Source organism: Cucurbita moschata, unplaced genomic scaffold, assembly GCF_002738365.1.
Source record: "Cucurbita moschata cultivar Rifu unplaced genomic scaffold, Cmos_1.0 Cmo_Scf00011, whole genome shotgun sequence".
Taxonomy (NCBI): Eukaryota; Viridiplantae; Streptophyta; class Magnoliopsida; order Cucurbitales; family Cucurbitaceae; genus Cucurbita; species Cucurbita moschata.
In genome coordinates this window covers 2,242,299-2,266,675 of record NW_019268527.1, presented here as the reverse complement: position 1 = coordinate 2,266,675, position 24,377 = coordinate 2,242,299, and the positions used below count along the sequence as shown (strand labels likewise).

The following is a 24,377-nucleotide window of genomic DNA, read 5'->3' as shown; positions in this document are numbered from 1 at the left end:
CCAAATAAGCCAACACATTTATTTTCATATACACTGAAAGGGAAAGGATCTTTCTTTTCTTTTCTTTTTTTTCAAAAAAATTATAAAAAACAAGATAGAGGCACAAAGACAAACATCTTCCTTCTCTTTCCATCCCATGTCTTACGTAGGTGTACCTCACTAATCATTATGGGATACAAGGCTACAATACCCTCTTTTTTGTAACTTCAAATTTTGGTTGAAAGAATCCTAGTGATAAGTAGGAAATAGCAAAAATACATTTATTTGCACTCTGGTGGTAGAACTTTGTATCTAGATGTATCTTTACAATAGGAGTAGAACATGAGCTTCCTCCTTGCCCAATCCATTGCCTCTATTTGCTGCTGTGATAGCTTGATAAATTCTGGCCGCTCCAGAGTATCTGGGCTGGAGACATTGGTTTTAGAACCTGAAGGAGAAGTGGGTGTCGAAGTTGTCATACTGCCATTGATTTCCATTTCTTCAAAAGAAGCTACATAGGGTGCATACTTGTAGTCAACTGGGTATTTGCCTCCATGAGTTGCCCATTCTGAACCATCCCATATTGTGACAAAAACTGACATTGGCTTTGATGGGTAGAAAGCTTCAGAATTTCTTAGCTCTCTTACTGGAATATTATCCACCAGAAACCTGCTTGCATTTCGAGGCACTTTTTAAGAAACATTGTGATTGATCCAATAAGAAAAGCAAAGACCCATTTTTGGGTTTATTTTTGAGACTGAATTTCATGCACTTACACTGTATGATAATTGTTCCAAATGATGGTGTAATCATGGTACTTCAAGCTGGGATCAAACCACAGGTAGAATTTCTCTTCTCTTCCAGTCTTGACACTTCCATTGGCATAGATATTTGTTTGAATAACCCAATCTTTTCTCTTGTCATGTCCAAGCAGCTCGATGTCTATCTCGTCGTGAGAATGGGGATAAACATCTGCATTCGACAACTGAACGCGGTGTTCATCTCGTTAGCTATGCATCAAACTGGTAAGCCAAACTGAGAACAGTAGAGAGAAAAAAAGAACTTACATAAAAAGCCACCACAACCCCTGAAGTGAGACCTGATGGAAGCTTAATTGAAGCACTGAAGAATCCATAATGATATTTGTTTCTGGAGACCAGACCAGCACCTCCAAAGATGAAGAGAGAAAAAGTTAGAAATGAAAGTGAAAGTCAGACTAAAAGAAAAGTTAAGATCCAAAGGTGATTTACCAGAAACTTTGTCGAGAGTGAGATTGACAGAGGACCCATTGTTCATCAGCCGCATATTTGAGGCCCCAAACAATTTAGCAAAGCATTGATCAATCGAGACACGAGGAACGAGATCTGTCAAACGTGGGACGTTTGGAGGCGTGTAATATCTAGTAAATCTACCACGTGAAGGGACAACAAACAACATACACAAAAAGATGAAGCTCAAAAGGCGCAATTCCATTACTCCTCTGGAAATCTCCATCGTTAAACAACCCAGATGAGCAAAGAGATGTCAACAATTCAGCTTTATACTGTAAGTTTTTCTAAGAGAAGAAACTTTCTTAGTTGTTTAATAGCTGGCTGATGGCTCGTCCCTCGTTTAATATCTGTTTTTGAGCAAAAAGTTCAGGGATTTGTATGCTACAAGGATCAAAATTGTCATGTTCATCTGATTTTAAGAACCTTGGTACTGCTTGTGGGGCTGTCTGAAAGGTGGGGCGATTGAGGAGGACATTTACTAAACTATTCTGATTTGATTTCCTGCCAGAAAGAACAGTTCATGAACCAATATTGGTTTACTCCTGGTTTTAGTATTGGACACTGTTATGGGCCACAAGAAGTAAGCCTACCTAACCAATTCTTTATTCTTATTAGTGTCAAATTGGAGGTGATTAGAACTGATTAGACTTTTAGTAGACATAATAACGTGCTTTTGCCACTGATTTTGTAGCTGGGATCATGAGTTGTGCGATTTGGAGGTTGAAACTGCATCACACCAATCATTTGATTAAACAAATTCAAACATATAATGATTCAACTTTGTTAAAGAAGGGTTTTTTGATTCTGTCCGTTGATTGATTTAGCTTTCATTTCTTATTGCAGGTAAGAAGTTGTTTATATCTGAGTACTCCCCAATAAATCGTATCCTATAGAGATAGAAGCTTTTCTCATACTAGCCTTTATTGTTCAAAGGGTAAAAGGAAGAAGAGGTTGATCACCTCTTTGTTGTTGTCTTGCTCGTCAGGTGAGTCGTCAGGTGAGTGAATGAGCTTCCCTTTCTTTTGGGGTATAATAGGGGTCATGAAAAAAGCTTCTATCTCTATAGGGTAACATTTTTCGTGGGGTACTTTTTTACCTGAAGAAGAGCTTTCATCGACAGAATTGGGAAAATGAAAGAGAGAGGTCAATTTGAGTTTTGGGGTATAATAGGGGTCATGAAAAAAGGTCGAGACGAACCACCTGAGATCGTAAAAGATCGAAATTGCTATTTTGGTGTTTCTTCATTCGCCAGAGATGCCACAGCTGGCTTTGAAAAAGAGGGTTTGATGTGATTTGAATATGACATTTGGACATATAGCCTATTGCAAGTTGTGCAACAAAACAAGGCTATGATGTTCATTCCCCTATATACCTAGAGTGTAGCAAATTATTCATAATTGTAACTTCAGCTAGTAGGATCAAATCTCTCGAAATTGTTTATCTTTTGTTGTAGGAAAAATGTATTGAAGCTCAAAGTCCATTAAGGTCAACTCGAGTCGGCAGTGCAAGAAACACCCGAAGTGTTGAGACGGACACGGGCTAAATCAAGTACTTTTAGTTGATTTCTTATAGAGGATGGAGGATCAATCGAGTCAATGCACGAAATCTCCTTTCTTAGAAATGTAGTCAACCGTACGAATACGACTTTGACACTGATATTACTATAAATAGATCGAACAAAACTTAATTAAAATCTACATATGGTCAATGTTAATGTAAAGTATCATAGTGCACTTGATATTCATAATAACGTACTAGTGCGAAATTGCGAAATCTTATCGACTTTAGTTAAAGATCTAAATCCACATCTTTTTAGATATTTATACAAATATTTTTATTTTTTATTTGAAATAGAAAAATGATAATTTTTCATTAGACTGTTTTGATTATAATGGAAGTTTTTAGTTTGTTAGGTTTGAATTTATGTAGCTAGCATTCTTAGGTAAGCAATTTTGGTATGGCTTCTCAACTTTAGTTACATAAATTTATGAACCAAACACGTCCTTGAAATTTGTGCATATTTATTTTCTGTCCATGTCCATGCAGCGACCCCTATTTTATTTGTACGATTTTTTTTTAATTAAAAAAAATTTAGAGTCGGTTGTATTGATACTCAAGCGACTGATCCAACTCAATTCATCTCAATCACCTAATCCTTTATTTTCCGAGTTGGATTTAAATTGAAGTCAGGATGGTTCAATTTTTCATAAATTATTTTAAAAGTTCATACTTATTCGTAATAAGTTCATATTAATAACTAAAATATCATAAAACTTAAATATCAAACATCCATGAATTCAAATTATAACTCTAACTTATACGTTCTTGTAGTGCATTTCAATCACACATATTAAAACGAACCTAATTTTTCAGCTACTTACAGATTTCAAAATTTTCAACACGAAAGAACATGGTCCCATTCAAAACACGAGGAAGAAGAAATTCAAACCCATTAAAATTTAGGGATTTAATCCACCCCTACCAACTTATTTGGTAGGTAAAATGATCACTAAGTGCATAATCATCTAATAAAGAAGTGAAAACTTTAAGATATAGAAGCCAAAATGAATCAAAACTGAAAATATAAAGATAAAAAGATTAAAAATAATATTTAAATGTAAATTTTATATCAATATTTAAACTAAATGAAAAATATGTGTGTATATATGTATATATTCATTCAACCATAGACGATATTCTCAGGGTCTGTTACTAAGGATTTTCATTCGGATTTTTTATACTGGTATCCCATATTTCCAAGAACCAGGTTGTTCTTGGGAGCTGGGTGGGGAGGCTGTTGTTTTCTCCACTCCTTCTGGGTTGCTTGCATGGTTCTCAGTTCCTTAGACCTAAGTTCCTGTGCCAATTCTTACTCGCCTTTCTCGGGTTCAGTCGTGGACATTTATCGGCTGTTACGATGATCTTGGCGCCAAAATTGGTTCCTTTTCAATAGGCAGAGTTTGCTGAGTTTACTATGGTTTTCTTCTTTTTCTTGGGTTTGGTTTACTTTCTATAGTCTTCGTGTATGTAGACTATGTAACTAACTTAAGCATCGAAGTGTAGTGTATTGGACACAACATTAAACCGGTGCTTAAATTCTCCATTTCCAAGTCACTTCAGCTTGCTACTTGACACTCCCTAATAACCGACTTAATCGACTACACTTCGACATTGGAGGAGACGAAAAGGAGAAAGTAACACATTAGTTCTTCCCATGTGTGAACTATTCCAAACACTTCGTGCTGTGATGACTCCAATCAGGGTTATAATGGTTTTGTTCTTGCTTTGGGTTTGGCTATTGGCTCTATTGTAACTTGGTTTTGAATCTTTTGATCCTTTACACAGCGACTTCTCGTACGAACTATGGATGCTTCATACCGAAGCGTAACCATATGTTTTGTGAACATTTAGCCTTGCAAAACTATAACTATGTACCATAACCTTTTTCTTAGAATCCAAGGACACGGATGTACAACCTATAGAACAGATCTTTTCAAATAAGGTTCTTACGAAACAAATTTTTCGGTCGCTTTCCTAATATTCTCTAGGTTTGAAAAGGAAAGTTTTCTTTCTTTTTTTGTTAAGCTACAAGTGCAACCTCTCATGGAGACAAAAGTTCGACTATAAATACTAAAAAGAATGAATCTAAAGCATACAATTGAGTAAAATCCCAACAGAGATGTGATCCTATTACCTCAAGAAATGGCCTGAAAGTTCAGAGCCGTGAAAAATATTGGTACAGAGAAAGCACCAATGGGAGCCGACATGCATTGTAAACTTAACTCATGCTTTTGATCTGAAAGCTAGACCAGTTTCTACCTTTTTTATTTCGAAGATAAGCATTCTCCACATCTTCAGAACGAACATTTCAGCTTCTTCATCCAAAATTGACTGAAGCAGCTCCAGCATTTGAGATGCTTTTACGTGTTCCTGAGTACTCGAAACTATGTAATCGACAAGAGTGGTTTCCTCTTCCCCCAAAAACTCTGTTATCTTTTTCGAAATCCACGGTCTCATTCTCTCATGTAATGCATGCTGCAAATAAGCATAACAATGCATTAAATTTCAGAAATATCTACCTATTATATTTCCCTGAAGATGAACGAAAAAATTAATTAGACAGAACCAGCAGGAATCAGAATATAAGTTTTGACCATGTTCTAACATAGAAAACCCAAGTAAAGAGAATGAAATGAGAAAAGACATGTCAACACCCTAGATTGACAGTATTATTAATGCTATGCACAACTACAAACGTGTCGAAATTCCACGCCCACATAATCTTTAAAACATATGACACCCAAGTTATTCATGTAACACAGTTTCACATTTCAATCACCATAAATATTAAGAAAAAGAGAATCAATGAGACTCCATACCTTTTCATAAATTGCCCAATTTATGTCGTATGAGAATAATTCCTCCTTTGTCTTGGGAATCATATCAATCAACTGTTTCGCATCCAACAGCTTTTTGTTGTCTGGTGTTTTTACTTTATCCAAAACACGGTCTCGCTCCCTATCTCTGTCTGTTGTCTTGTTCTCATCTTTGCTGCGATAGGTATCCTCATCATTTCGGTCTCTATCCCGCTGACTAGATCTTTCACTGGGACGCCTTCCTCGCTCCCTTTCACTATCAGGCTTCTCTTCTTTAGAATTGACATTTGATATACGTTTTGCAAATTCGGCTGCTGCAGCTAAATTTGGTGGCAAAGCCCCAGTACTAGAAGGCTGCACAGCTTGGAGTTCCTCAGCTGAGTAATCGATTGGAACCAGTGGCCTCATTTTCTTCTCTTTCTGTGCTTCATCATCCTCCTCGTGAAAAACTGAAGGTACAGTAGTCCGTTTTCCGGAACCTACTATACCAAATCCTAACCTTTTTGCAGGCAAGCATTCACTCTGACGGGTCTCTGATGGTATTATATTTAGTTCATCACCACTACCATTTTGTAAAAACCCATCCCCTGTCACATACCAGATTTGTCATTCAAATAATAGAATAGGCAGGTATACAAGGTAATAGACATGTGGATTAAAAAAATAAAAAGACTTCTTAAAGTTTACATGTAAGACAATTACCTATATGATTCTCACGGCCCGAGTCAAGCTCAGAATCACGTTCTGAAGTCAAAAATTTAATCTCGTTAGCAGGTTCTTCAGGAAGAACAATTTTCTCATTGATATTCATCATCTGAACAGGTAGAAGTTTTGGTGGATCTCTCAGTTTTTGCAGCTGTTCCTCCTCGGCCTTTCTTTTGGCCTCGGCAATTTCTTCTTCCTCTCTCTGTCTATCAACTGAATCATCTTCCTTTTCTCTAGATCTCTTCTTCCTCTTTTCCTCCAGAGCACCTCTGCGCCATTTTCTTCTTGAATCATCATCCTCATCATCTTCATCATACAATATCTCTTTCTTCCTTTTACGCTCTTTCTCTTTCTCTCTCTCCTTCTCATACTGCCTCTGCTTTTCTCTCTCTCTTTCTCGATATTCCCACTCTTTAAGACATTCTTCATACTGTCGCTCAATCTCTTCAATCTTTCTTCTTTGTTCCCTCTCTTTCCTAGCTCGTTCCCGCTCTGTCTCTCTTTCATATCTCTCAATTTCCCGCTCCTTGTCCCTTTTTAAATCTCGCTCCCTGTCTCTTTCTCGACTTCTCCTGTCATACCTTCTACTTCTATCAGGTGAGCTTGTTTCAGGCTTGTCGTGCTGCTCACTAGTTTGTTTATTGTCGCTAGTTGAATCATCATCATTTCTATCATCAGCTGCATCTGTAAGAGGTTATGAAAATTAAGCAACCCAGCACCTACACTCTTTAAATTTAAGAAAGAAACATAAACTATTCCTAATGAATGAAGGACCACGCTATAAACAAATATTGTATATCTACTGTGCAAACTTAGTTAGTTATTCTCATACTACAAAGAGAAGATTTGAACAACCAACTTATGAACACTCACCACTTTTCAAAATATCAACGTCATATTCACCATCTTTCAGTTTAGCAGATGGCTCTGCACTTGAATTTCCAGAAACATCAGCAGTTGTCAGTAGAGGAGGTGGTGGCAGAGGTCTAGACTTCAACCTCTCCTCCAGAGCATTTGTAAGCTTTTCTGATGCCTCTCGATCAGCCTCTCTATCTTCATCACTTAAAACTGCAGAACAGGCAATGTCATGATCTTCCTTTTCCCCTGAATCACGGTCCTCTTTTGAATCCTCTGCAGGGGGCTTTGAAGTTTCATTTTTTGCCACATTCGCTGCATCAGCTTCTTCTTCCTTAGTCTCCGAAACTTGTGTTTCTTTCAGTTTTTTTGAATTCTCTGCTTTCTTTTCAACATAACGCTTCAGATAATCTCTTGTTGCTTGAGTACCTTTTAGCTGTTCATTTAAAAAATTGTGATAAAATTATATTAAAAATAAGTTGAAACTTGAAAGTTGTATATAGAGTTAACATTTGACACCATAAGAAAGAAAGAAAGAAAAACAGACTAGCTTAACTTACTATTTGTTTTACTCCCCATCAGAAACAAGTTTAAGTTTTAATTTAATGATACCAAACAAAATAAATATCCATACCATTTTTATGTTGAAAAAAAAGTAATGCTATTATCAAGAATGAAAATGATCGATCCATAATAATAGAACTTGGTAGGGAGGGGGAAAAAACCAATATAGAGGACAACCTTGATTATGACTGAATTTTCAGCTCATACAATAACATCACAACATGATAGATCGATAAAAATAAAAAATAAACAGAATCCATGAAAGTTTAATCTGAAAGTCGCAGCAAGGAAGCGGTAGGATAGCAAAAAAAGAAAAAACAAACAAACAGATAACTGTAATGTCTGTTTTTGAGAAGGAATGTCAAGATTAAATAAATTTTCAAACAAGCATCTTAAATGGTAGAGCAAGAGTGTACCCAGATGTTTTGTAATAATTGTTAAAAAGGTAAGGATTTGGAAGAAGATGAACATTCAAAAACAGAAAATTTTAAATTTATTGATCAACAATGGAAAGGCCGTGACACATCTTAGAGATTCAAATTACTGTGATATGGAAGATGTTAATTCAAACAAAACCAGTAACTTACGTAGTAGATTTAGAAAGATCAACTTTTTTAATATTAATAAAATCAAATAGGATATCTAGGCAATAGTAACAAAATCCATCATACCACTAGCTCTTGTCCATCAATGTTTAACTTCGTCAGTAATCGTAGTGCACGAAGAACACCTTCAGCAGACTCAAACTCGCAGAATCCAAAGGTTCTAGGAGTTCCATCTGAAGGATCTTGGGCCCGTTTCCAACTCTTCACTGGTCCACATAGCTAAAAGAAACAGATGGATATTGATTATAGCCACTAAATTGAAGATAGTGAAAAATAACAGAAGAAATGTAACATGGAGAGTGATTAACCTACCTGAAGAAGGGACAGCATGAAATCATTTTCCACTGATTGAGCAATTCGGCCAATATAAATTGTAGTTTGTGGTTTTTCAGCAGGTGTGACACTTGGGAGAATAGCAGGTCTAACCACAGGAGGGATGATTGGACGAACACCAGGAATCCCTGGAATAGGAGGCCGTGGCATTCCTGGCATCATGCCCATAGCACCAGGTGGGCGTGGAGGAAAAGGTGTCCGAATCATACCAGGAAATGGAGAAGCAAAACGAGGAACTCCTGCACAAAAGGAAAAAAAAATATCTTGCCAATGCATCAGAAAGGTTGTCGGACTACTCAAAGCGGTGCTAAAAGTACATAGAATAATATTTTATTAGGATTCATGAATCCCATTACCAAAGTCCCAAGTAAATAAAAGATGGAAGCAAACGAATGGAAGCTTTCACCAGCTGAATACATTATCTAACCTAATGAAAACGTTCAAATAATAGCACCAAATTCCTTGAACTGTTACGTAAGTTGTCTTACCTTACTCTTGCAGCTTTATCAAATATCCCATCCATCAAAAGCAGAATTTTATGATTTAAGAAGCACAACACTTCGAGCAATTCATACACACAGATAATCGATTGAAAGAGGAATAAATTAACATGTTCTCAAAACTCACTCTCAAATTTCCAAGAGATCCCGACTGTGTAGCACAAGGAATCAAAGAAAATGTCAAAAAAAAAAGATATAATAATTAAGAGAATTTGATACCTTAGAAACAAGGAGAACGAGCACTCAGGTGGTTAACATGGTCTGCTTCTGGCAATTCAAAATCCAGGGACAGTATCCAATATAACTACCAGTAAAATCCTAGTAAATAAACAGGACCAGCCGTATATTATGTAGCAGGGCAAAAGGAAAGGCTCTTGAATACTATACTGCTTGTATTGTATACCAAGTTCTCTTATGGGCTTAGAACCAGAACCCCATTTAAAAAATAAAGAAAAAAAACCATGCTGAAAGCAAACAAGAATAACAGGCAAATATGAATGAGCATACCCAAAAAAGGAGTTGTAGTTGGGAGTTCTCTAAGCAATATGAAGCCTTCCAACCTTTTTCACCGTATTCAATCAAGAGACAAGACGCTGTAGGAGAAAACATCCTGTCATCGATACCCTTCATCTAACCAACACGAAAATTTTTAATAGACTCCGAACTTATTTTTGCAAACTCTTTCCCAGGCATCATCATAACATGCCCTGAACTCTTTACTTTGTGTAAACACTTAAAAATTATGTACTTTCTAGTCAAAATCACACGGAAATGAAGGTAAATTTTTGTTCGAAGTCAGACTGTGTTCCAGTTGATAACGAACTTAAAATGAATGCAGCGGGCGCAATTGACAGCATCAACAAAGAGAATGCTAAACAAAATTACATATAACACAGCGACAATCATATAGATTAAAGAAACTATTCAAGATTATTACGCAATCACATTGCCAATTGAAGTGTTCGAACAATAGGGATAAAGAAAACCCACCAGGGGGAAGAAATGCTCCTTGAGGAGTAGCAGCTGCGAAACCATTAGGCATAGTGGCGTACGGCCTCATCGCCGGATTTGGAACCTGACCCGGTGGAACTTGATAAGCCATCATCTGTTGTGGCGCTGGAACAGGAACAGCTCCCGTAACGCCACTTGCCATACCAGAAGCAGGCGCCGGAACCGAACTAACACCGGGAGGCTGAACCCCAGGGTTTGGATAGCTTGGGTTCAGCATGCCAGTGCCAGGCATAGGCGAGAACTGATGAACTCCGAGAGGCACCGGCCGAAAAGACGGAGCCGTCGGAGGAACAGCCACAGTACCGGGCGGCGGGCCATACGATAAAGAAGGAGGCGGTTGCGGCGTGGACACCAACGGCGAATGCAAGGTAGGGTTTATTCCAACCGAAATCGGTGCTGGTGGTAACGATTGCGTAGGAGGAAAAGAAGAAGCGGCAGATTCAGGTTTCTTGGCCTGTGGATTGGGGTTTTCGGGCTCGGCAGCTTGAGGATTTGAATCGAGGGTTGCAGGGGGAGAAGAAGAGTCCGCCATGGAAGAAGAGAAAAGATCGGGAGGAAGTCGAAGGCTTCCAGACCAATCCTTCAGATTGTCGTGCCCTAGAGAGTGAAGGTGGAGGAGGGAAGGAAGGAAGGAAGGAACCGTAGAAACGATCTCGGAACCCCTACAGAAGCACGAGGCGAGGGAGATGAAATTGCCTGTTTCTCTTTCAGCGGGTGAGTCTAGCAGGTTACGTATCATTGGTCCACGTGGCGACTTGCGTCACCTACATGGTTACTTTAGTAGATTTGAGTCCAGCATTAGATTGGGCTTTATAGTGAGGAAGCCCGTTGTATTTGGACTCATTAGGGCCTCGAGGCCCAATAAGCTTACAAAGACGTCTCCATCATTTATTTATTTATTTTTGTAGGAATTGTGATAAAAAAAAAATCTGTTTTTTTATATATTTTTAAAAAAGAATATTAGTTTTAAATCATTTTTAATAGATAAATTTAATTTTGAATATAATTTTTATTAAAAAATTATATAATATCGTATTAAATATAATTTATAAAAATTCAAAAAAGAGTAAATAAATAAATATATATATATATATATATACACGTACGCATATACATACATACACACACGTACGTAATATGCATGTAAATGTAAAATATATACGCATAAGTTAAAAAATATGTAAAACAACTTAATAAACCTAATCATTATTTTATAATTTAAAAATATAAAATCGTATTAAACATAATTTATAAAAAATCAAAACAAATTAAATAAGTAAATAAACAAACAAATAAATATATATATATATATATACACACGTACGTAATATGTGTGTAAATGTAAAATATATATATGCATAAATTAAAAAATATGTATAACAACTTAATAAATCTAATTATATTTTATAATTAAAAAATATAATATCGTATTAAACATAATTTATAAAAAATCAAAACAAATTAAATAAGTAAATAAATAAATATATATATACACGTATGCATACATGTAAATGTAAAATATACAGACATAAGTAACAAGAAGTCAAACATGCATTTAAAACTGACATAAAATTAATCTGAGAGTCTGCAGCCTCGAGTCAACGTCAAAAGAAGTTACAAAATAACATGATTTTCGGTGTAAATAATATTAAAAATGACATAGATGGAAATACTCGATCCAATAGTCATTCCTGTAGTCGCACAGCTCGATACATTCCTGCCATGAACTACCGTCTACACTTCATGCAATAAATAAATAGCAGCAGAACGAGTATAAAAATTTTCAGTAATCAACTTACATGTAAGCTTTTGTCAAATGACCATTTGTTTCCTCGCGAATGAACTCTAACCAGGGTGAGTATTTATGTTGTGGTTTCAGCGAGTATATCCTCAAATCTCATTGCATCTCTTATCCAATATCCTTCCACTCGACTTAACCACCTCCGTGACCACTAAGTCCCTTGAAATATGGCCTAACTTTTTCCGTTCGGGCACTCGATCATCACTCGATTTAACCATCTCCACGACCCCTAAATCCCTTGAAATATGGCCTAACTTTCTCCATTTGGGCACACGATCATTACTGGATTTACCCACCTCCACGACCACTAAATCCCCTGAAATATGGCTTAACTTTCTCTGTTCGGGCACTCGATCATCACTCGATTTAACCACCTCCATGACCTCTAAATCCCTGGAAATATGACATAACTTTCTCCATTTGGGCACATGATCATCACTCGATTTACCTACCTCCACGACCCCTAAATCCCCTGAAATATGACCTAACTTTCTCCGTTTGGGCACATGATCATCACTCAAATTACCCACCTCCACGACCCCTAAATCCTCTAAAATATGACCTAACTTTCTCCGTTCGGGCACACGATCATCACTCGATTTAACTACCTCCACAACCCCTAAATCCCTTGAAACATGGCCTAACTTTCTCCGTTCGGGCACACGATCATCACTCGATTTATCCACCTCCACTACCCCAAAATCCCCTGAAATATGGCCTAACTTTCTCCATTCAAGCATACGATCATCACCTTACATTAGGCTGACACCCACAACGTACGACAATGTCGACAACATACTTTTTATATATATATATATATATATATTTCGTTCGAACTCTCTTTTTTCTCGAAACAAAAATAAAAAATTTATTAGCCCTAATTTTAATAAACCACCGTTCAATATTGAAGGAAAAATTTATTTATTTATTTATTTTTGCTTAAAAAAAAAAATCCATGGTCATACTAAATGCATGGAGAAAGAAAATTGGAATGAAAAAAGGGAAAAAAAAGACCAAAAGGTCAAAGAAAATTTGTTCGGCTCTGAACGAGGGTAAACTGAGACTGAGACAAGGAGAATCGAAGCCATAGCTGAATTCTCTGCTGCACCAGATGCCTATTCATGGCGATGGAGCAGGATCAAACGACGAAGAAGAAGCCTCTGAATATTGACTGGGACAAGCTGTTCGGCGGCAAGGAAACGGAGCCTCCACTGGAAATAATCGTTCAGCCCTCAATTACGATCTCGAAGCACTTTGAAATGGACTCCGATCGCCAACATTTGTTAAGAGATGAATGCCAGAAGCTTAATGATGCGGAATTGGATGAAAAGATTCGCCGAATGAAGCAATTCTACGAGACTAAGGCTCGCTATTTGCCAGATGAGGGGCATAAGTATCTTCGCAATCTGGACCTGTCCATGGAAGAGAGGGAATCCAGAAAGCTCCGTCGAGTTGAAAAGGTTTTCCTGTCATGTTTTGATTCAGAATCTCTTATCAATTATTTTTATTGTTCTTCTTCTTTTAATGAATCGTTTGAACTTTGTTTGGAGTTCGATCATCGAGATTTTCATTCAACATACTTCGATGCTACATATCAGTTAAACTCGATTTATTTAGTTATTTTTTTTATAAGGAACGACAATTAATTATTTAAATCGAATGATATAATCAAAGGAGGGGAAGCCTCCCAACTTCTGATGAGTTACGAAAAGCTCACCAATTGGAAGAGATAGAAGAGGGAAACTGATGAGGTATCTTTTGAGCAAGAACTCGACTAAAGAAGCTTCATAAAAAAAGTATCATAGCCCAACTTCTAGTCCATTAGCGTTCTAAAAATTTGATAAGTCTTGTTCCTCTCTGACCTTGTTCTTCCGCAAGACTGCACCACCTGCCTTGAGCCACCACGTTGTAACCTTTACTTTCTAGAACCCACAAAGCCAAAAATGTGGAAGCTCATATTACTGCTCAGGAAAATATAATGATTATCTAAAGGGTCAAAAAGTCTTCAATATGTATGTGCCTTGAAGGGACTGCCCGTGAGAAGGTGGGCTACTTTCCAAATATTTCCTAGAGCCCAGCACATTGTATCCAGGGAGAGTACTCTATATTGTTTCCTCAGTTCCATCACATTATCTACCTCTTCAAGTTAGGAGTTAGATGACCAAATGATCCAAAGGGGGCATTTGTGCAGAAGTCCCACTTTTGGCCACTAGTTCACGACCTCATGTCTGCAACATCAGCAAGGAGCATATCCACCTTGAAATTCAATTGAACCACTCCTCAAATTCCAAGTCATTGAGATCCGTGTAGACCCTTGAGTTTTGCATCTCAATTCTAAATTCCAACTTTGAGATTTGGTATTGAATTTAAGTTTGATCATTTTCATTACAAGGAAGGAATTATCAAAAGAGGTGGCTTTTGGCCATTTGTCTTTACAAAATAGATAGAAGGGACGTTCGCTTTTGGAGTCTAAACTCCTCTGGGGTTTCTCTTATAGTTTGTTTGTTTGTTTGTTTTTTTTTTTTTTTTTTTTTTTTTTTTTTTTTTTTTTCCAGTTTTTGGCAGATCCCTTCCGGCTAGAGTATTTGGAAGGTGAAAGTTCCTAAGAAGGTTCGATTCTTTGTTTGGCTGGTTATCCTTGGAAGGGCTAACACCTTAGATAGACTCTGAAGATTTTTGTTTCAGTTGGATAGGTCTTTTTGTTGCATACTTTGTTAGAAGGCGGAAGAAGATCTTGATCATTTGCTATGGAGCTGTGATATTGCTCAAGTTGTTTGGATCTCCTTTTTGGTTGTGTTCAATTTTTAGTTTGTCAGACACATCGAGGAGTTCTTCATCCTCCTTTTCGCTAGAAGGGGCGTTTCTTATGGACTGCAGAGCTTTGTGCCCTTTGGTGGGATTTATGGTGTGGGAGTAATAATAGAATCTTTTGTAGGAACAAAAGTTCCCTCATTGTGATATTTTTTCCCTTATCACGTTCTATGTTCCTCTTTGGGCTTTGATGATGAAGGCCTTCGTAGTGATCTGGTAGGTCTTATTTTACTTGATTGGAACCCTTTGCTTTACTTGAGTTCCTTTTGTGGGCTTGATTTTTTTGTATTGCCTTCTATTCTTTGATTTTTCCTCGATGGAAAGTTCAGTTTTTTTTATCTAAAAAGACTAAGGCCAAGTTAGCATATTATTTCATATGAGGTTTTACTCTACTAACATGGTCCTCATTCAAGATTCTTCTGTTTTTATTATTTATCAGGAAGCTGCTGCATGCGAAAATTGCTCACAGCCAACTACCTCAAGTACAGTTGGTAAGGTTCTGAATCTGGCATTGTACTTCTCTTTTGATTTATTCTTTTTGCTGTATATACTTGCCTTTAAAACTCCAAATCATATACTGAATAACACTTTGATGGATCTGGAATGGTTGAATGCTCGAATTGTGATGTAGAATGTTTTCATTTATGTGATGCTCAATATAGTTTTCTCTCTAGTATATAAAATTCATGTTTCTTTACTTTAATTTGCTGGTGGTGCATCGCTGTTTTGTAAATTTGATGGTGAGATGCTTGATATTCTGATTTACACTATTGCTTTGTTCGTGTGGAGTTCTGGTTTGAAGATTAATTGGGAAAAGTCAGCAATTTGTGGGGTGAATATGGAGGATTCCAAACTTCTCATGTGGCTTCGCGTTTGAGGTGCAAAGTGGAATATCTTCCTTTTAATTAGCTCTTGGTGGTTACCTAAAATGGAGTAGTTTTCTGACAACCGTTGTTGGATAAGATATTGAAGAAGTTGGACCGTTGGAAATGTTTTAATCTCTCTCAAGGTGGGCGAACTTACTCTTTGTAATTCCATGCTTTCACGTATTCCATTGTATTTGTTTTTTTATTCCTACTGCCTTCTCAAGTAAGCTTTATCCTTGAAAGAATATTGAGAAATTTCTTTTGGTAAGGCAATGAAGGAGGAAAGCCCACACATTTGGTTAGGTGGAGGCCAGCATCTAAGAGCAAATGGATGTAGGGCTATGTATTTGAGCCTTGAAGCATCAATATGAAGCTCTTTTAGCTAAATGGGGGTGGAGATTTATGATGGAAACGCATGCTTTCTGGAGGAAGGTGATTGAGAACATACATTGGCATTCTCTTTTTGGAAGGCACATTGCTGATAGGTATGTTATGAGCCTAAGAAGCCCGTGGATCAGTATCTCATAGATTTAGAAGCAGGCTAATTAGGTTTGAGTAATTCGGTCTCTTCTTTGGATAATATTTGGGCTTGTGATACCCCTTGGAAGGACATTTATCCATGGCTTTTCCTCATCTTCTCATCACCCTAATGCGGCTGTGGCTGATTTGTGGGATATGAATGTTTCTCCTTGGAGCCTGGTTTCCAGGAGTTTTAAAAGAAGATATTTAGGATTTTAATTCTCTTTTGGGTATTCTTTCCTCTGAGAAGGTTATTCTTCAGCTGATTCTAGAATTTGGTCTTTGGAGCCATCGAGTTTGTTTTTGGTAAATCTTTGGTAAGAAAGTTATGTTCCTCTTCTCCGTTTGAAAAGGACATCTTCATGGTTATTTGGAAATTTAGAAATGCTAAGAAGATTAACATCCTTCGGTGGCAATCTCAACACTTCAGAGTCTTACAGCAGAAATTGCCTCATTTTGTTCTGATGCCATTGGTGTGCTCACTTTGTTTTGAGAATGGAGATTTTCTCAACCGTCTGTCTTTTTGATTCGTATTAGCTGAATTTTTCAAATTGTTTGAAGTTTTCAAGGTTACTTGAGGCTTTTTCGTAGTCTTTTAGTGGATAATTTGGAGCAGCTACTTCTTGGTATGTCATTGCCGGCTAGGTCACGTCTTCTATGGATTAATGCAATAAAAGCTTGTCTTTCGGAGCTTGGGATGGTGAGAAATTCAATGGTTTTTGAGAATAAAGATCTTCCTCATTTTCATCAGCTTGATTCAGCTCGGTTCAAAGCCTCTTCTTGGTGTGTTCTTTCCAAGTCTTTTGTTAATTTTTCTTTATTAGATATCTATTTACTTTGGGATGTTTTTTCTTTTAAATCTTTCTCTATAAGCTGTTCTGTTTTATTTTTTCCATATATATTTTGTATTTTCGAGCTTTAGTCTTCTTTCATTTTCATAATAAAAAGTTTCATGCCTTGTTTTTTTAAAACATTAATTGTGGTGGTAGATTGTGTGCATAAATATTAAATTCTGATCTTTGGTCTGATTGACGAGAAGGATAAGTCATAAGAGACATTTTCTCGAATTTTCTAATTGTTTTATCATCACAGAAGTTTCTTATAAAAAAATCCAAAATGTAAAAGGTTACAGTTAGGTTATATGATCCACTACAAAGAAACAGGATCATAATTCAAAATTTGTCAATTAATCATGCCCAAGGGCTTACATCTTTTTGTAGGTTCGTCTTATGTAGCTAGTGAAAAGACTGCTTCACCTTCAGCTGATTCATTGTCCACATTCACTTCTTGTTTTTACCAGAAGTTGGAAGAAAAAGTACTTGCTGTGCCATATAAATATCTGTAACTTTTCAATTTCCTTCAGTCTTCTACATAAAATAAATACCTGTAATTTTTCTATTTACTTCAGTCCTTGATGTAATTTTTTTGTGCATTTTAACTTTTTTGAGCAGACAGAATGCAATAGTAGTGCCTTCAGTCAAGATCTATCAATTTTGGGACATTGTGATAATCAGAGACAAAGATGTAATGGTAGATTATCTCCAAAAGTAAAACACAAGGGTCAAGCATCAGCAGGACAGCAGCCATTCAAATGTGCCATTAATCTTTCTACTGATGTACATGAAAAAGTTTCTTCAGTTACCGCTCAAAATTGTAAAATTCCCGATGATTTAGATTCTCACGTTAGTGAAAGGCTGCCCGGCTGTTTACGGAAGTAAGTACTTTAACCATCCTTCTTTGACTACTTTTTTGGGTTTTCCCCACTGGAATCTTAATGCTGAGCAGATGTAGAATTGGAAGCTGGCTTGAGAGGGCAGTTTTCATTTTTGTCCTAGTAAAATATACAATTTTATGCAATACAAGAATCTACTACTATAGCATTAGAGATGGTTGGACATGAATATTAGTTACATTCGTTGTATGTTTCAGTACTCTATCCATGCATTTAGATGAGCTAAAATGACCTCTTTCATGCAACTAACTTGAATCAACTATTTAGACCATCCAAATTCCATTATCAAGTCTTTTCACACCCTGATTTTTTCTTTATAGTTTTTTTCTCTCCAACCAAATTTCCTACAAAACAGCCCTTACATCATTGAGCCGAGACACATCATTTTAGCATTCCTCTTAAAAAGGGAAGGCCAAAAAGTAAAATGAATAAAATTAAGTATCCAGTTGAACTAGAAAATGTAAAATGTAGCTCATCTATTGTCATTCTTAAAAGTCCGTGATGTCACAGTTGACCTAAATAATCAGTAACAGTTTAAACTTCTCTCAGTTAGTTTTTCAGATTGCACTAGCCCTTCCTTGCTTCATGTGCTTACATTATTTTGGCCCTTTCTTTGCAGGAAGGATGCTTCTCAAGTTCAGCAGTCAGATAATTCAATGCCCAGAAAGGTACATTTTGAATGCTACCATTTGTTGGGTTTATTTTCTTTCATCCTTGTGGCTTTGATGCATAAGGAAAGATGAACTCTGTTGTTATAATATTCTTATCATTCAACCTAGTAGTTTGGTATAGAGTGTTGTGGGTGGTTTTTATCTCTATGTTTTATGGAAAATGGCTCTCTTAGAAGGTCTTTTTTCTAAGTAGAAACTGAAAAATCATTTCAAGATGGCATTTGTGCTGCCCTTATGTTGGATGTTCTTTATGATACTTCATCCAGTTGATGTGATTTCTCTCTACAGGGGCAGACCATTGTAGTTGTAGACGAGGAGGAAGCTTTGGCAATGAAAATACCAGAGCATGATGACAAATGGTAAACTTAACGTGCTTGTTCTTTAGGCCATTGACATGCAGATCTGCTTGGACAATTTTATGATTCTAGCTTTGATTTTCATTTTCTGGATTTTCAGCATGAAAGAGGCCAAGATCTACTACCCATCGCGGTATACAACACTTATCCATATTATTAATGTTTTAAGTATCTTTTCTTTGAGTTTGTGATTCTATGCAAGAGGTCTTTTATCATATATTCTATTGATTATTTGCAGGGATGATCCAGAATCCGTTGAAATTTGTTTTGAGGACATAAATTGTCTTGATCCAGAGGGCTATTTGACATCCACGATCATGAACTTTTATATTCGGTTAGTAGAGCTCTATTTGGACTTGTGGAAGTGATTAACTTAACGTGTGACAAATTGAACTCCACATTTTTTTCTTGTCCTCAATGAACTTTGATATCACAAAAACTTATGGGGTTTACTTTTCTTTTTCTTATAATTTGAAATAAGTTCTTGTTGTTTCGCTGGAACTTTATCTGTTTTCTATGTTTAGAAGGGGTTTTCCCTCCTCTCGAGGCATAACTTGACTTACCTTTCTTTTTCTGGTTTTCTTTTATCTTGTTTTATTTTGAATTTCAAGTTTGGGATGCACCTTTTCAATATGTAATGTTTGTCAACGGCGATTTAAAAAGAAAATTGGGGACTTTTTTCCTTCCTTCATTCCCACTAAAAAAAAGCGATTGAGAGTGGATTTCAGGTTTGATAGTGTCAAGAAGGTATTAGACCCTTACTCACCTATTCAACGTCTAGAAGTGCCTTGAACCCCTTTCCTAGTCCAATCGAAAAGGAATGACCCATATTTACTCACAATGATCTTTTGCAAAGGGAATTAGACTTGAGATGGAAAAACCGTAGCCATTTAGCCAAGAACGCTCTGTTAGGGACCTAGGTTTAGTTACTGCCACCCACTTTACAAAGTGTGACACTTTTCCTTCTTCAAGCCCTTCTTAAGGAAAAACTCTCATGATCCTTTCAATAGACTTACTCATAGTCACCAGAACCCTAAAAAGGGACATTGCTCGAGAAACCACTCAACACACCTTGAATAAGAGTAAGTCTACCCCCTTTCAAAAATAACTCTTCTTCCACAAAAGAGATTGTTGCAAATCTTGCTCACCGTCGGATCCCAAAATAAATTGTTTCTAGAACAATGACCTATAGTGAAACTTAATTAAGACAAAAAGAAACAACCCAACCAACTAAACTTAACTTCATTGCAGTTTAGACCCCAGAGTTGACATTTGATTCTATTGATATCAGCCCTAACATAGTCTTCATTGCAAAAACAAAAGAGTATTGTATCATCAACAAACAAATGAGAAAGAGAGAAATCATCGCTCCCAACCTTAAAACCTAATACACAACCCCTCTCGATACCCTTCTACTGATAATGTCCACAGCCAATAAGAAGAGGAAGGAAAAGAGAGGACCCTGTCTAAGGCCTCTCAAAGCATGAATTCTACCCTTAGGCTTTCTGTTGACGAGGATAGAATACCTGACTGATCTTACACATCTCCGAATCACAATCTCACTTAAGCCCAAACCCTTTGCAAGAACTCCAGCTCACCGTTTCCCTTCTAACCACCTCCACAAACTCAGCCTTAACTGAGAGACACTCCTTAAGGGCCGCACATGCTATATATGCTGGATATCATTGCTATAGTCTGTTTATCTTTCCTGTTACATTTGTTTTCCCCTTTTTTTTAGTTGAACTTTTTGGTATATTGATGCAGTTTGTGTTCCATGTGCAACTTCCCTCCTTATGTAGGTATTTACAGCAACAAGCATTTTCAACAAAGAAGGTGATATGCAATTATCACTTTTTCAATACTTATTTTTACGAAAAGCTAAAGGAGGCTGTATCAAACAAGGTAGTCCTAATTCCTATACACTTATCAAGGGTGTTTCAATTCCTTCACTTCTTAGTGATTGTTTCATTTTTTTCTCGAGAGCAATCTATAATACTATGGTGCCACAGTTTCTGTGAACATACCCCCAAGGTGAGGCCAGAGTCTGCCTAGATGCATAATTTAAGGATCAATAACACATTCGTAGAAGATAATAACTTTAGTATAAATATAGAAAATTATTACGTCTTGTATATAACTCATTTATAAGAAAAGGAGGCAAAGAAGAAGAAATTGCAGATTTTTTTGGAGGTAAAAGTTGTACTTGCATTTAGCGAAAGAGGGGCAAAATATTAGTGTGTGTAAAGAAATATGTAAACTTTATTGTGATGCACTAAGAAGGCTCACACCCAAGCTAGACTGCCTTGTCAGACATGAGGCATGTATCTGCCTGACACACCTAGGTGTATGGTTTATAACCTATTTTTATTGCTTTTATACACTTTATTTAGTGGATATGGAAACGCACATTGGCATGTGATGCAAAATGTTATGGTTACATGACCTGTAACATATATGATGTTATATCATATGCAGAAAAGTTGAGACATAACAAAGATGTCAAACCCACACCCAAAATAGCACTTTAGGATTTTCGTTTGGGAGCAATATCATGCCTCATCTTCCTTTATAAGTCGCCCTTATCTTTTCTTGGGTAATGAAGTTATTCTTGATTTTGAATATTTTGACATGGTAAGGGGAAGGATAGAGAGAATTTTTTCGTCAAGTTCAGAAGGTGGTGGAAGGGCGTTAATATATTTCAAAAGGCATATGTACTGATTCCAATCCATGAGGAGTAAGTTTCTATAATCAACTCTTTTATATCTAGATGTGCAATAACTTCTCTCTGAGTTAATGGCGCTATCAGTGCACGCTATTATTTATTTAGCTGTTCTCGTTCCCCGTGAATGTGTTGAATCTCATCACATTGATCAACGATTGTGCTATTTATTTCCTGTAGACATTGTCTGTAACTTTTCAATTATTCCTGTTACTGGCCACGTTGGGCTGGTCCCATGGCCAAAGGGCGAGCTTCTAATCAGCTGCCTTGATCATCTAGGATATTATGTCCTATGTGTCAGTGTTGTGCTGGTCGGTTTTAACAAGAATCCTGTATGTTGCCCAGAATTTTGATTTGATCTTTTGGTTTGTGATGTGTTCAGTCTCCACTGGAGTTTGGTGATTATATGTTTTCCACAGAAGGAAGATGAATCTGGACCCATTATACTTCATTTGGATTCCCTGGGACTTCACTCTAGCCGATCAGTTTTTGATAACATTAAAAGGTATGTAAGCCCCTAACCATTTCTGGAAATTTTTTGATCACCACCCACGTTGGTGAAATTTATATTATTGTATGATTTGTTTTCTGGACCTTCTTTTAGATATAATGTTAAAATGTTCTTAAAAATGATTAAGATCCAATTGAATAAATTGTGATCTGTAGCTTTATAAAAGAGGAATGGTGCTACTTGGATCGAGAAGTTGCTTGTTTAGATCTTCCAATGCCATATAGAATATGGAAAAATATCTCTCGGAGAATTGAAGAGAAAATAATCCAGGTAGTCTCCTTGCTCTTATTAGTTATGTTTTCCTTCATGAACTCAATAATTTTAGATCATTCTTTTGTATCTTGGATCCCATCACCAGGTTCCGCAGCAAAAGAACGACTATGACTGTGGTCTCTTTGTTCTATACTTCATCGAGCGCTTCATTGAAGAGGCTCCTGATAGGCTAAAAAGGAAGGACTTGGATATGGTATTTATGCTTATGAACTGACTTTTATAATCCGAAACATGCTCCTCGAATGCATGATTGACGTTACATGACACGATGTGGTGTTTTGCTCATGAAATCTCAGTTTGGCAAGAGGTGGTTCAAACCCCAGGAAGCTTCCAGCTTGAGGACGAGGATAAAATGTCTGCTCAAAATAGAGTTCCAAATTTTGAAAAGGCAATGCCTGGCAGGTTCTGTTGATAGCTCCTCCTCAGATCATGCTCCAAAACAATGAATTAGCAGGTCGTTTTACGCAAAATGGTGCACATTGTTACAAGTAGTAGTTCACTTGGGATTCGCTCGGGCTGTGCTATCGTCGATCGCGCTTGGCTAGTGAAGCTAAAGCCATCTTACCGTTCTCGTCTAGCAGCCAACTGATCTTAGGTATGATATTCGAAAAAACTCAGAAATTTAAATCCTCAATAAGTGTTTGCAATAGGTTGAAGTTATGTCGTGGGTTGTTAGGATCGCATCATAACACTAAGAAATCGAGTTAGACGAGCTAGGAAAGGCTATCACTTGGCTGGAATTCCCAGTGAACATATACCTAAACCTTTGGCTTTAGACCATTTTGTGGAGTGGACTTGGGGAGTAAATTTGTTCATAGGATCGTTGTGTTTCTATTGTGAGTGACGGCTCCTACCCTCCTCTTTGCTTGATGCATACAAAAATCAAACCTGTAATCTATGATTCTTAAGAATAAGAAAATACTTTATTAAAGACACTTTATCGAATCCAATTTAAATTTTAGTCTTTAAAGTTCGTAGTATAGTTCTAACTAGTTGATGACTTGACTTAATAGAACGGAACGGAGTAATGACTAAATTGTTGTTTGTTGTTGCGGATCTCGATTCGTTTTATCACATGTCAAATAAGTTGACATTTTTTATTTTAATTTTAATTTTGAGTAAAAACTAAAGTGAAAATGATGGAAATTTATGAAGTGATTCCTCTATTTCGCAAGTAGGTCAGCTCACTTCCTTTTTCTCAGGGTTCTCCCATGCCACCTTTCATTTCAACCATCTATAAAATTTAACCAACAATTTTTCCTGAAGTGACGAAAGGTTGTAGAAATCTTTCCCTTTTTCAATCGAGCTATTTACTCGATCACATATATTTTTAGAACGTTTCTGAGGGACAAATAGTCAATTTGGAAGGAATTTATTTTAAACTTTTTTCGATATGAATCTATCTAATTTAGAGAAGTATCTCCAATTTTAATTCAAATATGGAAAAAATGGAGTCTCTGAATGAGATGATATTGTCCATTAAATCTACGAGATGTCTATTGAATCTACCGAAAGACATTGAACGAGATAATGCTATCTATTGAATCTACAGAAAGACATTGAATGAGATAATACTGTCCATTGAATTTATAGAAAGACATTGAACGAGATAATGCTGTCCATTGAATCTACGAGAATATGTAAATTTATTTTAGCCTTTTGTATCCAATGATTATTATAGAGCAAAGTTTTTTTTTTTATTTACATCGATTAGTTATTAAGAAACAAACACATCGTAATAATGCCATTTAGTAGGTTTTTTTTCCTAACATTTGAGACTAAAATTTTACCGAAAGTTTCAATGTAATTAAAACAAAATATCGTGTCACCAACCCACGTTCATAGATAACCGCTCTATTAGGCTAAGGTTAAGTCGAGGGCTATTTAGAAGTCTTTTGCAAACCTAGAGCATCTCTTAT

General features: G+C 36.6%; 3 protein-coding genes and 2 long non-coding RNA genes across 11 annotated transcripts; 3 read left to right on the top strand and 2 right to left on the bottom strand.

Moving 5' to 3' along the window:
- Positions 1 to 29: 29 nt before the first annotated feature.
- Positions 30 to 1,785, bottom strand: LOC111449658 (probable xyloglucan endotransglucosylase/hydrolase protein 33). Its single transcript, XM_023089653.1, has 4 exons — positions 1,230 to 1,785; positions 1,047 to 1,147; positions 756 to 964; positions 30 to 648 (listed from the first exon to the last, which is right to left on the bottom strand). Exons 1-4 carry the CDS (start codon positions 1,471 to 1,473, stop codon positions 261 to 263), a joined length of 942 nt encoding a protein of 313 aa, XP_022945421.1. The 5' UTR covers positions 1,474 to 1,785; the 3' UTR covers positions 30 to 260.
- LOC111449660 lies at positions 642 to 1,154 on the top strand. Its single transcript, XR_002711692.1, has 2 exons — positions 642 to 820; positions 914 to 1,154. It is a non-coding gene; the product is annotated as an uncharacterized LOC111449660 (long non-coding RNA).
- On the top strand, positions 1,408 to 2,847 carry LOC111449659. 2 transcript variants are annotated; one of them, XR_002711691.1, is made up of 4 exons: positions 1,408 to 1,524; positions 1,616 to 1,830; positions 2,094 to 2,115; positions 2,436 to 2,847. It is a non-coding gene; the product is annotated as an uncharacterized LOC111449659 (long non-coding RNA). The 2 variants fall into 2 exon arrangements; XR_002711690.1 differs by having other exon boundaries at positions 1,616 to 2,115.
- A 1,951-nt stretch (positions 2,848 to 4,798) lies between these two features.
- On the bottom strand, positions 4,799 to 10,731 carry LOC111449522 (RNA-binding protein 25-like). 5 transcript variants are annotated; one of them, XM_023089446.1, is made up of 8 exons: positions 10,179 to 10,309; positions 9,408 to 9,781; positions 8,668 to 8,927; positions 8,422 to 8,574; positions 7,205 to 7,622; positions 6,329 to 7,015; positions 5,630 to 6,213; positions 4,799 to 5,285 (listed from the first exon to the last, which is right to left on the bottom strand). In XM_023089446.1, exons 3-8 carry the CDS (start codon positions 8,893 to 8,895, stop codon positions 5,034 to 5,036), a joined length of 2,322 nt encoding a protein of 773 aa, XP_022945214.1. In that variant the 5' UTR covers positions 8,896 to 8,927; positions 9,408 to 9,781; positions 10,179 to 10,309; the 3' UTR covers positions 4,799 to 5,033. The 5 variants fall into 5 exon arrangements, with proteins under 5 accessions (XP_022945214.1, XP_022945213.1, XP_022945216.1 ...); XM_023089445.1 differs by having other exon boundaries at positions 8,668 to 9,506; positions 9,696 to 9,781; XM_023089448.1 differs by having other exon boundaries at positions 9,696 to 9,781.
- Positions 10,732 to 12,984: 2,253 nt separating this feature from the next.
- On the top strand, positions 12,985 to 23,393 carry LOC111449805 (ubiquitin-like-specific protease 1D). 2 transcript variants are annotated; one of them, XR_002711728.1, is made up of 15 exons: positions 12,985 to 13,460; positions 15,251 to 15,302; positions 17,417 to 17,511; positions 17,648 to 17,910; positions 18,548 to 18,596; positions 18,888 to 18,958; positions 19,056 to 19,088; positions 19,194 to 19,289; positions 20,755 to 20,857; positions 21,592 to 21,689; positions 22,057 to 22,179; positions 22,341 to 22,455; positions 22,544 to 22,651; positions 22,755 to 23,053; positions 23,135 to 23,393. XR_002711728.1 is itself a non-coding variant. In XM_023089852.1 (14 exons), the coding sequence occupies exons 1-14, from the start codon at positions 13,122 to 13,124 to the stop codon at positions 22,902 to 22,904; spliced, it is 1,695 nt and encodes a 564-aa protein (XP_022945620.1). In that variant the 5' UTR covers positions 12,985 to 13,121; the 3' UTR covers positions 22,905 to 23,393. The 2 variants fall into 2 exon arrangements, 1 of the variants encoding a protein (XP_022945620.1); XM_023089852.1 differs by having other exon boundaries at positions 22,755 to 23,393.
- The last annotated feature ends 984 nt before the right edge of the window (positions 23,394 to 24,377 follow it).

Coding starts and splice junctions, on each gene's coding strand:
- LOC111449658 (XM_023089653.1), bottom strand. CDS start 1,473: ATGGAGATTTCCAGAGGAGTAATGGAATTGCGCCTTTTGAGCTTCATC. Junction 1,148..1,229: donor CACTCTCGACAAAGTTTCTG/GTAAATCACCTT, acceptor TCATCTTTGGAG/GTGCTGGTCTGGTCTCCAGA. Junction 649..755: donor TGGAACAATTATCATACAGT/GTAAGTGCATGA, acceptor AAATGCAAGCAG/GTTTCTGGTGGATAATATTC.
- LOC111449522 (XM_023089443.1), bottom strand. CDS start 10,731: ATGGCGGACTCTTCTTCTCCCCCTGCAACCCTCGATTCAAATCCTCAA. Junction 8,928..10,178: donor AGGAGCATTTCTTCCCCCTG/GTGGGTTTTCTT, acceptor CCTTTTGTGCAG/GAGTTCCTCGTTTTGCTTCT. Junction 8,575..8,667: donor TCATGCTGTCCCTTCTTCAG/GTAGGTTAATCA, acceptor TGTTTCTTTTAG/CTATGTGGACCAGTGAAGAG.
- LOC111449805 (XM_023089852.1), top strand. CDS start 13,122: ATGGCGATGGAGCAGGATCAAACGACGAAGAAGAAGCCTCTGAATATT. Junction 18,959..19,055: donor CCAGAGCATGATGACAAATG/GTAAACTTAACG, acceptor CTGGATTTTCAG/CATGAAAGAGGCCAAGATCT. Junction 22,652..22,754: donor AAAGGAAGGACTTGGATATG/GTATTTATGCTT, acceptor ATGAAATCTCAG/TTTGGCAAGAGGTGGTTCAA.